Source organism: Sorex fumeus, unplaced genomic scaffold, assembly GCF_029834395.1.
Source record: "Sorex fumeus unplaced genomic scaffold, SorFum_2.1 ptg000098l, whole genome shotgun sequence".
Lineage (NCBI taxonomy): Eukaryota > Metazoa > Chordata > Mammalia > Eulipotyphla > Soricidae > Sorex > Sorex fumeus.
Window position 1 is genome coordinate 31,348,402 of NW_026606155.1, and position 16,187 is coordinate 31,364,588.

Consider the following 16,187-nt stretch of genomic DNA (forward strand, 5'->3'; position numbering starts at 1 on the left):
GAGATAGAACAGGGGCAAGGTACATGCTTTGCAAGCAGCAGACCTCACTTAGATCCCTGGCACTACATGGTCCCCAACTACTGCCATGAGCAGTCCTCAGCACAGAGCCAGGAGGAGCCCCCAGGCACTGCCAGACTGGCCCCCCAAAAAACAGAACTAAACAAACAAACAAAAACAACTAAAACAAAGCCAGAGAATTTCACCTACGAATATCTGTGATTAAGAGCACTTACTTTCAAGACTGACAAATGGAAAGCATGCAAAAGCATTTCCGCTGCATACCAAAGTATAAGGAGGAAGACACTTGTGTGATCACTTGAATTTTGAGCTGAAGTAGGCATTGCTTCTGAGGGTAAAAAGCTTCAGCTGTTAAACTATATTTATATTCATAAATACCAAGAGATTTTCCCAAAGAGACAGATGCTAATATGAATAAATTTGGTTTTAATAATATCAATATCTAGTTGTGTCAATGCTTGGGAGGTTTGTGTAACTAATAAAAGCAACTATTTTTTAAACCCTCAAACATAGTGCCCTAACATTACATATAGTTAAAGGATCTGTTCAAGGAACAAGATACAGCAGTAGAGCTGAATGTAAGTTCAGCTAAGAAGTTCATTGAAAACTTCAGATTCTAGTCAATTACAAACCTGTGAGTCACTTTCCCTTGCTGGAGTTCCAAGAATGCCCTCAGCTATTCAAAGGTACTGTTAAAACATTCCACCCTTTCTCAAGTACATGTCTTTGAGAAGTTAGACTGTCTTTGCATACTAGAACAAAACTGCATAGATCAAACACAGAAGCAGATGAGCTTTGCAGCCATTGACTAGGCTACACAAGTTAGGCCACTTCATCATGACAGAAGGGGTTCAACTTTTAAGGTCCATCCTCTGAACACTGCTTGACCCCTTTTCTCAGAAAGTGAGATGGTCCAGATGCCCTATGTAATATCAACCTCTTTGCTGCCAGATCAAATGCAGACAAGGCTCCAAGGATAGGCTTAGGATAACTGAAGGGCTGTTCCATTATGATAACTGTATACGTACCTACTTTATGAGCTAGAAATAAAAAGCAAGTACATGGCCATAGAGATAGTTCAAATAACAGAACTTTCACTGAAGAAGCAGAAATACACTGTACCATTACAAAGGCTTCTAGACACTGATGTCTTAGTGATTATTAAATGAATTGCTGAATGAATGATGAAAAAAAAACATACCTGTAGTTCTGGCAGTTTGGCAACTTGGTCTGGTAACATATGTTCACAGGAGACCTGAGCCGAGTAATTATTCAAGATCTCGTTCAAATTTTCTATTTCTTCATCATATTCACTCATCTGTTTTGTGAATATCTACAAAATAGCCCCCCCAAGAATTTTTGTTATAACTGAAAAAAGAGATTAGCACACTATTTACAATATCTAGCCCAACCCAAGTTCCAATTAATTACAGCAAATATGAAGCTACATTAATTTCATTAGGAAATCAGAGACTGAAGAATATTTGCAAAGCTGGCATCTGACTTTGTTGCTCTACCAACGGCCGGGCACTATGGGCAGTGCCTGTGGGTTAAGACACAACAGGCTCTTAGTATTTCCAGTCTAGTGGACTTACTCCATGATGCATTTTATGACATGTTAACAGAAAGTTGCTAAATTTTTATGAAAGAAATTATATGTTGCACACATGTTAATACATATTCCATGTGGGGTTTTCCATGTAGAAAGGTGACAGTATTGATTCCTAGCAGAAAGGTCATATGATTTGGAAGTTGATGGACTGTCTTGCTTCTGGCACCCACTAGGATTAGTGATATATATTTCACAAGCAAGAGGGTGAGGGTTCAAGTGCCATCTGAGTTTGCTCACTAAGGCAAAACTAACCTATTTTTGGACTAAACAATATCGGAAGAGTATGAAGAAGACCCACAGAGATGGACTTCAAAAGAAAGTGTGGCAATTTTGTTGGTATGCTTCAGAGTGAAGCAAAATGTCTTTAAAATTCTACTAAGATTTTGGCTGTACAGACTTCTTCCTTGTAGTTCCTTTAATATTTAACCATAATTTTAGCTGCAGCCTAGAAATGAGTAACTTGACTTGCAGCACACACCTGTTCCCCAGCTCCTAATAAGGAACTATAATCCATTACTCCCCTCCTCCAAAGAAACGTGCCTTGTCTTTCAGAACAAGGCATGTACAAAATCTAAAGCAGGAATTAAAAGAAATATACCTTACTCTAATCATTGTCATAGCCCCTGGCTTGCTTAGTTCTGAAATATGAGATGTCAATTGAATTCCACTAACACAGAAAACAGAAAGCAGCATCCTTTGATTCCTAACGTGGCACAAGATATAATTTCTTCCTCTATTATCTTTCATCTTACAAGAAGTCACTTTCAAGCATAGGTAAGACTAAAAGATGAAAACTAACAGGTTAGATTTTATGGCTTTCTTTTTCCTTCTCTTTATATTAAAAAAAAAGAGCACACTGATTGTCAGACTGTTCAGATCATTTTTTGTTTGGAGGTGTTAGAGAATGATGTTAGCTGATCCACAGTCAGGGGGGGAGGGGTGAGATAAGCTAATACCAAACCAGAAACTACACTGCAAAATGCCATTTCTATTGCACGATCATTCCTAATTTGAGATGGCAATCAAACAAAACACAAGGGAAAATACCCTTGGAGGAGGGGTAGAAAGAAGTGTTCAGTTAGAGGGAAGAAAACAGAAGCTGAGCACTCATATTTTGTCATATTCATATGCAGATTAACCTTGACAGGTTAACTCCATGGTCCTTAACAAAAGCACCAAACCTGAGACCAAGTGTCTGGACTGTGTCATGTGTCATGTGATGGAGACTACAATTGGATGACTCATGGGGAGGGAGGAGGAAAGGCGATGTAATGAGGATATAGGAGATTGTGACATCGCTTTATCGCTTTATAGGTCTGCCAGGCTCATGAGACAGAAAATGTTCTGCTCAGGTGTGAGTCTTTCCACAGCTTTTCCAATCGTGGAGCTTCTCAACAATTTAGAATGAAACTGATCCCAGCTATGCCTTTATGCCTTTATCCAGAACCAAGGTAAGAAGCAAAACCCACCACCTTCACCCCAGAGGAGCTCTTCTATCAGAGGACCCCTAAATCACAATGCCAGAGGACACCAAATTCTTGATTCTTTTGGTCTTTTACGCATTATTTTGGCAGCATCTGATCACGGGGATTTGATCTCCCCAACCATTAACACTGAGAACAAAAACAGACTTCGCTGAACATTTTCCCTGAAGAAATTAGCTGGGATCACTAACTGCTCACCTTTAACAACTCATTTTGTTCCTGAGTCACATTTTCCAATTGTTTTATATCTTGTAAAAGCTGGTTTGTCCTTTGAAACACAGGTGGGGGTTTCATTCCCATCTGGGGTAACCTTAGTTCCACTTGGTAAGACATTATTTCAGCAATAGTTTTCTTCATAGGACGAAGTGTGTTAAGTATGACCTTAATCATAGAAGATAAGCATGGTACATAAATTGTGTTTTAAATGACTGATGCTAAGTTTCTTCAAAATTAAAATACAGCATAATTAAATCTACATAGTGTTGATTTGTAAAACAATTCCTTAGATTATATTGAAAAAAATTATATCCCTGTGATTTGTTACTTTTGGGTCACACCCAGAGATGCACAGGGATTACTCCTGGTACATGCACTCAGGAATCACTCTTGGCAGGGCTCAGGGGACCATATGGGATGCTGGGAATCGAACCTGGGTCGGCCGCGTGCAAGGCAAACACCCTACCCGCTGTGCTATTGCTCCAGCCCCACCCTGTGATCTGTTACTTTAAAGTCTCAGGAAAGAATACCTGGAGTAGAAGTAACCTACCAGCACAAATTGTGCATTTGGATAGCTAACTTCTTTTCTTCCTCCCCCTCTATCTGCCAATGGTTATACTGCCTTGTGCATTACCAGGATAGTGAACAGGTAAGGGCAGGCATGGCATCTGACTCACCCTTATAGTGCCTACATCTAGCAGAGAGCTTCGGATGCAAAAATGTTTTTGAATTGAATAGAACCACCCTGCTAGTGCAGGCTTTGCACGTCAAGAGGCCCTGCATTTAACCTCTGGCACCACTAAACAAAAATAACCAAAAAAGAAATATGGGCAAGTGACAGAGCTCAAACGGTTGGAGCACACGCTTGAGGAAGCCTGGGTTCAATCCCTGCCACACAAAGCACTGAAGACATTAATCCTGAGTACAAAGCACCACGGAGAACAGCCCCCAAACTAACATAAAACAGAACAAATTGTGAACTCACAGAATCAATAGTAATGATTATTTTGTTTACATTTCATATTTACTTTACTTACTTTACCATTTCATATTAATGTGTCTATCTATCTATCTATCTATCTATCTATCTATCTATCTATCTATCTTTCAGGAGGATATTGGGTAAAAGAAAAAATAAGATCACTGTAATGTATGAGGAAGGGCTAGTTTGAACTTAAGTCTGCTTGATCCCAAGCATATGCTCTTAAGCACAAGGCCAAGGTGGACTCAGTAGCCAGCGATCAGTAGTTCAGTACATCCTTTCTTCCATGCTACGGTCTCTCTATACAGAATAATTCTCCAACATAATAATCACCACGCTACTATGCACACGTGAAACACAACCAGGGCCATCTTACCTGGTAAGATGCTTGCCTTGCATGCAGCTGACCCCGGTCTGACCCCCTGAGCCCCAATAAGAGTGATTCCTAAATGCAGAGTCAGAAGTCAGCCCAGAGCAACACTAGGTGTGGCCCCCAAACAAGTGAACAAAATAAAGCTATGAGTGAATTCAATGAGACTGGAGTGCTAGTATAGCAGTTAAGGCACTTGCTCTGCATGCAGCTGACCCATGTTTGATCGCCAGAACCCTATATGGTCCTCAGAGCCTACCAGGAGTGATTCCTGAGTGGAGAGCCAGGAATAAGGCCAGAGTACCACTGGGTGTGGACCAAAAAGTGAAACAAAAAAGAAAATCCTCCCCAAAATATTACTCAAAGTCACACAGAATAGCAGCAGAGTCTGACAAGATCCTGGTTTTCCTAACTAAGAGAGAGGTTCAAGCTCTTGGATTATGAAACATCTGGATTTGTCTTGAAGGAGAAATTTCTCTACTTTGAAATTTTAGGAAGAAATTAAATATAAAAGTAACCTATACAAAAAATATCTTTAATGGGAGCAGGTGTCATCCTTCCACATGCTCCATATGAATACTGGAGGCCACAACCCTCAAGAACCCAAGGAAAACCCCAGGTAAGCGGGTTCTTTAGTGACTGCAAACTCCAGGCCTCAAGGAATAGAGAAGGGCTCCTTCCTGTCTCCCTGCCCCTTTGGGGTCCTCGCTGTCATGCCCACGAACTGCCTCTGGGTGCCATTTATGTGTATAAATGGCCACGATCCAGTGACTCACAAATGAATCTCAGAACCAAGCAGCTCACTGCAGAGATGTCTCCAGACCTTAATTATCTAAAATTTTAGAATTCCAGGAGTGAGGCTGCGCCATGCTATTCATAGCAAGCAATACAAAATAAATTATCTAGCATCTGCCTGTGGGGCAGGCTTGAGTGTTGGTGGTGGGAAGATTCGAAATAATGGTGGTGAGAACATGTAATGGTGGTGGGATTGGTGTTGAAAGATTGAATGTAAACAATATGAACAATTTTATAAAAATAAAAATAAAATTAAAAATTATCTTTATATAGTTTTTTAAAATTATCTTTATAAAAATCGTTTAAAAATTATTTAAAGTATAATACTGATACTGGCGCCCGCTCAAGCAAATTGATGAGCAACTGGATGACAAATGATATAAGTGATAATACTGATATTCACTTTTTTTTTTTTTTTGCACTGCGGGCAGGTGTTTGGGCCACCACCAGGACTTTGCAGAGTCTATTCCAGGCTTTAGGCCAAGAGTGACCCCCGGAGGTGCCCAGTGAACTGTAGGTGACTCCAGGCATTCAAAAAAGGGTCAATAATATGCAAAGTAAGTGCTTTAATCCCTATACTATCTCTCTGGCCTCACTATCTTTTTCTTAATTTTAAGAAATTAAAGAAATTAATATTTTGCTATTATTCTAGTCAGCCTAAATATATTTTACCATTTATGACATTACTGCATTTAAAATAAGCATAATAAGTATCATAAGGGAATGTTTTTAATAATGATGCATACTTACCTCACCATGCTTAAGATGTTCTTCAGGTGGAAAATCAAATATTTCTTTTGATAACAGAATAGCTTTGATTTTTGAAACTCTTTTTTCCATTGATTTTACTTCAGTTTCAATAGCAACTACATCCTAGAATTTAAGAAGCAAACAAAAACCCTCACTTGTGCTAAATATAATATACATTATTAATCTATAAACTTATTTCCCATTCATTCTATTCTTCTATTTAATCAAAATGTTTGGCTCTGTACCTCTGGCAAATGAATCTAGTGATATATAGCTACATTGTTTTTAATAAAAATGTTAACCTAGATATAGTATGCTATGCTGTAAGGCATTGGTTATACTTTGTTGGATTAAATATTTCATAGAACCAAATTTTAATTACAAGAACAATTGCTTCCAAGTCAATTTTTTTTTTTGAGGGCAGGGTATTTGGGCCACACCTGGTAGTGCTCAGGGGCTATTCCTGGCTCTGTACTCAGCAGTGATCCCTGGCAATGCTAAGGAACCATATATGCTGCCAGGGATTCAAGTCAGGTTATAGCTGCTGCAGCATGCCACAGCCACATCGAAACCAGGCCAGCCATGTGTAAGGCAAGTGCCCTATACTATACTAGCTCTCTAGCCCCCAAACCAATTCTTAACTGTAGAGATTGCTCAAAGGTCTGAGCAGGGAACTGGAGCAAAAGCACAGCTGGTAGGTCATTTGCCTTGCATGCGGCCGACCTGGGTTCAATTCCCAGCATCCCATATGGCCCCCCAAGCACTGCCAGGAGTAATTCCTGAGCACATAAGCCAGAAGTAACCCTGTGCATCCCAGGGTGTGACTCCCCCCACACACTCCCCCCAAAAAAAGGTTTGAGCAATCTCTACAATCTCTATAGCAAGACAGCACGACCAGGTTCAATTCCTGACACCACATGGTCCTTGAGCACTGCTGGCAATGACCTTCAAGCAGAGAACTTGGAGTAGCTTCAAGCATCACTGGGTATGTCCCAAACACCCCCTAACCCCATCCTGCACACAAATAAATTCTTACCTAAATTCTCAGTTATAAACAATTCCTTAGATTTCTCTATGAAATGTGCTTAGTCATTTGAAAACGAGTAAGGCTAACATTCTCACCACTTAAAAATAAAATAATAAATCGTCCTTGTAAAATGAACACACAGGAAGGAGCTGGAAAACTCTTAGGATTTTCTTGCTACACTTTAATGATCTGGTGCCTTACAGAAAGTCAATAAATTACTTTGTAACCCAGTCAGGTTCATTTAACAGGAGATCATTTGTCTGGTTTTTACTTTCTCATCTGCATCAACCTCTAGAAATTAGCTGAGAACCTTAAAACAAAAAATGCTTATCATATATGCTACAAAACCTACATATTGAGAAATATGCTATAAGATCTAATATGGGAGTCCTCTCAAACTCTAAAGGGGCCATTAGACCTCTACTTTAGAGCTCATTGTGACCCACTGTAGCCATAAAAAGGTACAGTTCAGGCTAGAGATGTGGCTTGTGGGTAGAGCACATGGTTCACACATGTGAAGCCCTGGGTTCAATCCTGAGCATCATCAAAATAGTGGAAGAACAAAGGTACAACTAACAGTAAGGGGAATAGAAAAAATAAATAGAAAAATAAGCTACAGATTCCAAATTACAGAGAATGGGAACTATCCAATAGAGAATAAACATAAATCTGAATTATAATTCTGAAGCAAAGGAAGTATAGTACAGCAGCTGTTTGTAGTAATATCAACAATTTATGAATGAGGAAACACTAAATTACTTTGAAAGTATTGTCTGTCCCTTTATATTTTTCAAAGTATATAGAATTATACCTTGTGTTTTAGAATAATTTTCATCAAAAAAAGTAGAAGACTTAAACATTTTTGGGATAAGCTTCAATAATAAAGAATAACAATTAGTATCCCCTTATGCTACATTAAGTGTGGTGGTGTCAGGAATATAACTGATGAAACAAAAGGTCAATAATTCAGACTATTTGCTCTTTGCTAGCTGATGCCACCCTTAATAAGGATTTGCTCTTATTAAGAATTAATTTTTTTGTTTGTTTTGGGGCCATACACACTAATGTTCAGGACTTAATCCTGGCTCTGCACTTAGGAATTACTCCTGGCGGTGCTTGGGAACCATACAGGATGCCGGGGATCAAACCTAGGTCAGCTGTATTCAAGGCAAGTGCCTTACCTGATGTACAATCTCTCTAGTCCAGGAGTGATACCTACCCCTCCAAAATAAAGGATATATTTTTCACATGCAAGCTGTCACTGTCACTGTCCTCCCGTTGTTCATCGATTTTGCTCGAGATGGCCCAGTAACGTCTCCATTATGACACTAGTTACTGTGTTTGGCATATTGAATACATCACGGGTAGCTTGCCAGGCTTTGCCGTGTGGGTGAGATACTCTCGGTAGTTGCAGGGCTCTCCATGAGGGGCGAGGAATCGAACCCAGATCGGCTGCATGCAAGGCAAACTCCCTACCCACTGTGCTATCTATCGCTCCAGCCCACAAGCTAACTAAGCTATTTAATTAATCACATTTTTAAGTAAAACACAACAGTTTAAAAATCCAATGGTTGGCATATGGCATCCTCTCAGTAAGTCTTTGCTATTGGTGAACAATGTAAGAAGATGGTTTGTTTTAAGTCCTTTTTGCTAATCCATGTTGGAAATCAACAATCTCTCCTCTCTAATGAAAGATATTTGGGTGCTGCAGCAATAGTACAGTGGGCAGGACACCTGCCTTTCCTGTGGCCAATCTGGGTTCAATCTTTGGTACAACATTGGTTCCCCAAGCCCTGCCAGGAATAAATCCTGAGCATCACCAGATGTGCCCCACCCCCCACAAAAAAACCTATTTTTTTTATGGCGGCTGAGAGCATCAGGCCACACCCAGTGGTGCTCTGGGACCACTCCTGACTCTGCTCAGCAGGGCAGGAGGGACCGTTTGTGGTGCTCAGAGGATCATATATGGTGCTGGGGATCAAACTGAGATAGACTGAATACAAGGCTAGCGCCTTAACCTCACAAGGAATCATATGAACAACATTCTTTGTTCTTAAAATGGACAACTTCTGGATTGAGAACAGAAAAAAGATTTTTTAAATTATAATTGCAAAATATAGTAAAATATAATTTAAAATAAGAACATAAATGGAATATTTACTATGTCATTGTATCTTCTATAATTTGGAGTTGACAAGCTAATTTACCAAATGATATTAAGGAATCCTACCTTTTTTTTTTTTCTTTTTGGGTCACACCTGGCAATGCTCAGGGGTTACTCCTGGCTCTGCACTCAGAAATCACTCCTGGAGGTGCTCAGGGGACCATATGGGATGCTGGGAATTGAACCTGGGGGTTGGCCATGTTCAAGGCAAATACCCTACCCGCTGTGCCATCCCTCCAGCCCCAGAAATCCTACCCTTATGCTGTACAAACTTACATCTGCCATTCTCTGAATCCGTGGAAGGCTTTCCATTATTTTTTGTTGTAAATCTGCTACCTCATGACTTAAATTCTGTACAGATTGTGCTAAGTCATCTGTTTCAAAAATGACTGACAAGTCTTCCAGGTCTGTGTAAACTGCATGTAAAAGATTGTGCTTCTGTTCTGAATCTTCCAAGGCCATCTAGATAATAAGAAATATAGAAAACAAACATTAGGATATTGAAAAAAGCTGAATAAAATTGAAATTAGAGAAAAATCCAAAATTATTTCAGCATTTCCAACTTCCATCCTTCTAGTTTCCTAGAAAAACACTTAGCTTGCTTCATTAGCAATAGGAGTGGGTGACTTTAGATTGTCTACCCATCTTAGTGAGTGTCAGGGGCTCTTTTTATAGCAGGGAACTCTTCTCCTCCGGCCAGTATTAACACAAGTGAGAACACCTGACCTGTATGCAGTCCATTCCCTATGAACTGGGGCAAAGTCAACCACTCAGGCTTTCTTTGTTGACTGGATTTGAGATTTAGGAACTATGGGGTAGAAAGAGATGCTAAAAAAGTAGAGGGTGAGAAAGGAAGAGGAGGTCATACAGCCTGCCAGTCCTGGGGTGAATATCCTCCTCAATTCTTACCACATTGTGCCACTGGTGACCATGAGATAGTTCAACAGTCTTAACACAAATTCCTATTAGCTTGCAGTGACTTAAATAACTTAATTCCAAAAGGGTACTATATGATAAAACCAAATAATAGTAGAAACATTGATTTTAAAGTTTTCTCACTCTTCTTATATTGTATTTTTCTCTCTTAATAACTTATTAATTTTTGCAATTCAAAATATCTCGCCATATACTGGAAATATTCAATTTGCTAATCTGGTCTTCAGGTGATTTTATCAAAGAAACAACTGGAAGGATGGGACCAAGGAGATGACACAAAGGACTGGAGTTCAATCCCAGACATTGTATGAATGAATACACACCTAGATCAACAGAACCAAAGAAAGAATCCAGAAATAAGACCGAGTATATAAGATGAAGAGATTTCTACGAATGCACCAAAATAATTTAATGGCAAGTTTAACAAACAAAATGCTGCTAAAACAATTGGACACTCCTATGAAAGGAAGTGAGGAAGGAAAGAGAAATCCATTTCACACCATATACAATAACTTGAAAAGAATCACAGACAAAAAGTAAATGCCAAAATTGTTAGGGGAAAAAAGAAGAAGAAAATTTGGTGACCTTAATTTTTCTTAGATACAACACAAAGTCTTGAGCTCAGCTGAGCTCAGCTAAGCCATGCCTGTCCCACAGAAAACATGAGATAATAAAATTTCATTATTTTAAACAGCTTTTGAGGTAATTTTTTAAATTTTGGGGCCACAACTGGTGGTGTTCAGGGCTAACTTCTGGCTCTGAGCTCAGGCATGACTCCTGCAGGGCTCAGGGTCTATCGGGGTGCCAGGTATCGAACTCAGGTTGGCCACATGCAATGCAAGCACCCTGCCTGCTATACTATTTATTTCTCCAGCTATTTGCAGTTTTTTTTTTATCTTTGTTTTGGTTTCAGGCCAGACCTGGCAATACTCAGGGCTTACTCCGGGCTTTGCATTCAGGGATCTCTCCTAGTGGGCCTTGAGGACCACATAGGATGCCAGGGATAGAATCCAGGACTGCCATGTGCAAGGCAAGCTCTCTACCTTCAATACTATCACTCTGGCCCTACAGTAGTTTTTATTTGGCAACTGATGGATCGGCTGGCAATAAGATAAATGAATTGCAGATTTCCTTAAATGGAATATTACTTGGCAATCAAAAAATAAGTAAATTACATATCAACATAATATTCATAAAAATTATGCAAATTAAAAGAATAAGGTACTAAGACTACATATGTGTAACTATATTTATTGTCTACTATTGTAGAAAAGCAAAACCATAGCAATAAAGATCAATAACAGAGTAATAACGAGTAATTATGTAGCATAGGGGGACCTAAGAGAAACGAAATTAATTGCAGAAAAGTATGACTGGACTTTTTAGGTGATAGAAATGTTCTTTACTAACTGGGTGGTGGTAACACAACTATATATATGTTTTTTTTTTATACAACTAGATATATTTTAAACTCATTTAGCAGTGCACTTAACATAGATGTATATATATCTCTTTTAATAAATACAATCAATGTTGGCTAGAGTATAATTAAAATATTTTTAAAACTCAGATGAGAGATTTACTAATTTTTTTTTCTCATTTTTGTGTGCAGTTCTGGGGACTGAACACCCACATATAATGCAAGTGCTTTACTGCTTAACCATATCCCTGGCCCAAGAGTTTGTCACTTCTTTAACAAGAGTCATAAAAAAAAAAGAGCCAGGACCAAATAGTAATTGGTTAGGGTATTTGCTTTCTCTGTAACCGACCTAGATTCAATCCTTGCACCTTCCCATGGTCTCCCGAGCCCTTCTAGGCGTGATCCCTGAGTACAAAAATTAAGTGTCTGACAATGCAAGGAAAGCGAATGGAAAAGTATCCTGATAGTAGGACAACAGTTTCCAATACAGGAACCAAATGAAGTGCTCACAAATAACCAATGATTTGATGGCTTTGTCACTGAAAGATTTCCCAGAAGCTGTCCCTGCACCTCCCTGTCCCTACTGCCTCTGCTTACCTCTAGCTCATCCACTAAGTCTAGCAGCTAAGAGTGTACTGAAAATGCTGAGAAATACTGTCACACAATCACATTTATTTCAGTTGCAGGTAGCAAAGGTTCAGCACATTCTTAGTTTCTTTTCTTTTTTAAAACTTTTAATTATTTGAAAAAAATAAAGGCACAATGGCTAGAGCAAAAGTACGGGAGTTTAAGCCCTTGTCTTACATGTGGCCAAACACAGTTTAATCTCTAGTACTACATAAGGTCCCCCAGCATTGCCTGGGAACAGAATCAGGAGTAAATCCTGAGCACCTCCAGGTATGGCCAAAATCCAATTAAATAAACAAATGAAAGCATAATTCCTCTCCCAACTTTTCAAATTCCTTGAAAATGGTCTTTAAAAATAGGCATTTACAAGTACAAAGATGGCATGCATTTGGAATGTCAACTCAAATGGAATAGGAAATATAGGGACAGTAAAGATGAGACAGCAAGTAAAAGAATTTGTGTCACCCTAAGGAAACAATTTGACAGCAAGTCTCAAACATCTGAGAAGCAAGAGATCACTGACTGATTCGGGAGCATTCTGAAGGTTGATTGTTGTAAAAACTGTTACATAATAAAGCTTCATTATGAGATTCTTTCTCGTGGCTGAATCACACGAGAAGGGAAATAGGGATTCACAATAAAACTGAACAGACAAAGCAACTGCAGCCATTGTGCCTCAGCAGGGAAACACCTGTACTCATTTTGTGTCTGGGCAACATGGACCAGGCATACATGTGGAGTCCCGGGGAGGACAGAGAGTGCAGCAGCAGGGTGTGCTAGAGCTGGAAGAGCCCTGGATTAATTTCCCAACACTGTGACTAACTGCCACAAAATTAGTTGCTTAAAAAGGCAACAAATTGATTATTTCATAGTTTTCATGGCTTGGAGTTCAGACATAGCATAATGTATCTTCTGCTCAGAAAGTCACAAAACTGCAATCTGGGGCTTAGGGAGCTTTTCCTAGTTCATTCAGGATATCGGTTACATTCAGTGCTAGGCTTGAGATCCCAGCTTCCCTGCTGGCTATCTGCTGGGTGTCACTCTTAACTTCTAAAGGATGCCCTGGGGCCCTAGTGCCATGGCCTCTCATGGTAGGGGAACTTGTAAAATTAGTAAGAGACACTCTCTCCAGTCTGCTACCAGGGAGTCACATAATTATTTCATCATGATTAATTAATGCCTTCATGGGACTGATTATCTCATTATCTGAATCATATACTGAAACCTAATCAATCGAAAGACTCTCATCTCATTCATATGCCCTCCCACACTCAAAGAAGGGAGATTATATTGGTTTGTGTACATCAGGAGACAAATACATAAGGAGTCATCTTAGGATTCTGCCCATCAAAACTAAGTGAGCAGGCATTACAGAAACCATCCTGTTCTCCACATAGATGCTTAGAACATCTCACTCCACTTGGCCTTCCCCTTAGCTCTTCTTCTTCTTCTTTTTTTAATATGACTTACTTTATTTTTTTTCTAAAATTTTTTTAAAATTCAATCACCACGAGATAAACAGTTACAAAGTTGTTCATGATTGGGTTTCAGTCATACAATGTTCCAACACCTGTCCCTTCACTAGTATACATTCCCCACACAAATGTGCCCTCCTGCCACATTCCCCCAGCCTGCCACTATAAAAGACACTCCTTCCCCCACCCCCCTTATTAATACCAAGGAGTCACGGTCCTCCCGTTGTTCATCGATTTGCTCAAGCAGGCCCAGTAACATTGTGAGACTTGTTACTGTGTTTGGCATATCAAATATGTCAGAAGGAGCTTTCCAGGCTTTGCCGCGTGGGCGAGATACTCTCCGTAGCTTGCCAGGCTCTCCGAGAGGGGCAGAGGAATCAAACTCGGGTCAGCCAAGGCAAATGCCCTACCCGCTGTGCTATTGCTTCAGCCCATACCAAGGAGTATTTTCCTAAATTGTATTTAATGTTAACCAGGAGTCAGACATGGATGTATGGGAGAGAACAACCCCCAAGTTCTCTGGAGACTAACAGAAGTAGAGATTGTGATTTCAAAGCTTTTACCAGAAACAGTCCATCATCATCATAACTCTGATGCTCCCTGGTAAGTTACATATCACTACCCACTGTCCACTGACTCCTTTCCCCTCTCCACCCACCAAGCCCCAGCCTGAGAGTACGATGGCATTCAGGACAGAAGCCCACTTTCGTAAGGCGCTGGCACCCGAAGAAACCTATTTTTCTTGAACTGGCTCTTGTCTCGGGAGCACTGGCCTTTGGGTGGTGAGCTTATCAGAGTTTGGATTCTGTAACAAAACTATCAACAAAGATCAGTGCAAAATTCTTACTATGTAACTGGGGGGTATGAGGGTCCATAGAGCCCAGGCTGCATTATATATACAAAGTCATGAAGAAGTTATGAGGATAGAAAGAACTAAATCGTGGTCTCTAAATGCCTATTAAAAAATCCACCCCTCTCTCAAACTCTGTTTTTCAGAAAAGAATGGGAACATCGCCACCACAAGGATTAGTTAAGAACTGCTCGTCATGCAGATCCCAGAAAGCACTGGGAGATCACTCACCTGCAGGGTGCTAGCATGCTGACTCAGCATCTTTGAAGAGTCAGAGTCGGCAGGATTGGCCAGCAAACGACTGGTATTTTCGATCCAAGCCTCAGTGCTCTTCAAAAGATCATGGTATTCCTCCATCTTAATTGTGGCCTGTGAAAGAGAGGGGATGCCAAAACCCAGGCTGTTGCCTCCCATTGAGATGAATGACTTTTTATTTATTTAGTTTTGAGTCACACTAGCAGCTAGTCACACTAGCTCAGGGGTGACTCCTAGCTCTGCACTCAGGAATTACTCCTGGCGGTGCATGCGGGACCACAGGAGATGCCAGGATCAAACCTGGGTCAGCTGTGTGCAAGGTAAGCGTACTATTGCCATGGTTCCATGAGATGGATAATTTTTAATAAGAGCCGTCCCCCACTTCCCAAAGGATTCAGAGGGCCCGGGGGTCATTTGGCACAGGGGCACAGTCCTTGGGAGCTACCTGGCCATGAGGGATACACCAAAGGAAGCTTGGCGGGGGCTGGGAGGGGGGGCGATTTGTGGGACGAGGGATCCAACCCAGGGCCTCACATGGGCTGTGTATGTGCTCTAGTACTTCAGCTTACTCCTGTGCCTCTGCTGAATGATTCCTGAGTGAAGCCTGATTTCTCTCAGTTGGAGGCATGTCAGACATACAGAGATCCACTGCTATAGTCACTTGCCCAATTCGTTCCAAGTTCTGATCCTTCCATGAACACATATCTGATTACAGGTGGAAGGGCTTGAAGATATTCTGCGCCAACGCTAAGGACCTCAGCAAGCTTTTTTGAGTTAGCCTTGTTAAGTTTCCAGCTGAAAACTGAATTTGTACTTCCTCCTGCTATACAGTCTTGTCCTGTACCATCCCCGTTCCTCTGACATAAAGATCCTGCTCTGGCCTGATCACATATTCAACTCATTCACTCTCACCCCTATTTGGAAGGGAGTGGGAGATCAACTGTTTGCTCCCTCTCTCGGATTCTTCAGACAACTGCCCTAAACACCCTTACCTACTAGGAAGCCAGACATTTGCCTGGATGCCTGCTATAACTCGGATGCTTGCTTTGGACAGCCTGACAGTAAAATTTGTCCCTGCATTACCCATCAGCTCCAGCTGCAGGACCTCAGACTGGTGATTCAGGGGAAACTGTCTGATTGTACTTTTGTTTCAAACCCTCTTACTACCACATGTAGTGTGAGTGGGGCTATTGTGTTCCATCACCC

The 16,187-nt window shown here is 40.5% G+C and overlaps 1 protein-coding gene across 2 annotated transcripts in view; it reads right to left on the reverse strand.

The window, feature by feature from the left end:
- SYNE2 (spectrin repeat containing nuclear envelope protein 2) overlaps positions 1–16,187 on the reverse strand; it is a 301,999-nt gene that overhangs the window by 123,307 nt on the left and 162,505 nt on the right. For both annotated transcript variants that reach the window (XM_056133152.1, XM_056133154.1), the window contains exons 56-60: positions 14,958–15,095; positions 9,695–9,880; positions 6,228–6,350; positions 3,313–3,495; positions 1,220–1,351 (exon numbers count right to left, since the gene is read on the reverse strand). In XM_056133152.1, coding sequence (XP_055989127.1) covers positions 1,220–1,351; positions 3,313–3,495; positions 6,228–6,350; positions 9,695–9,880; positions 14,958–15,095 — 762 coding nt within the window. The remainder of the gene's footprint in view (positions 1–1,219; positions 1,352–3,312; positions 3,496–6,227; positions 6,351–9,694; positions 9,881–14,957; positions 15,096–16,187) is intronic.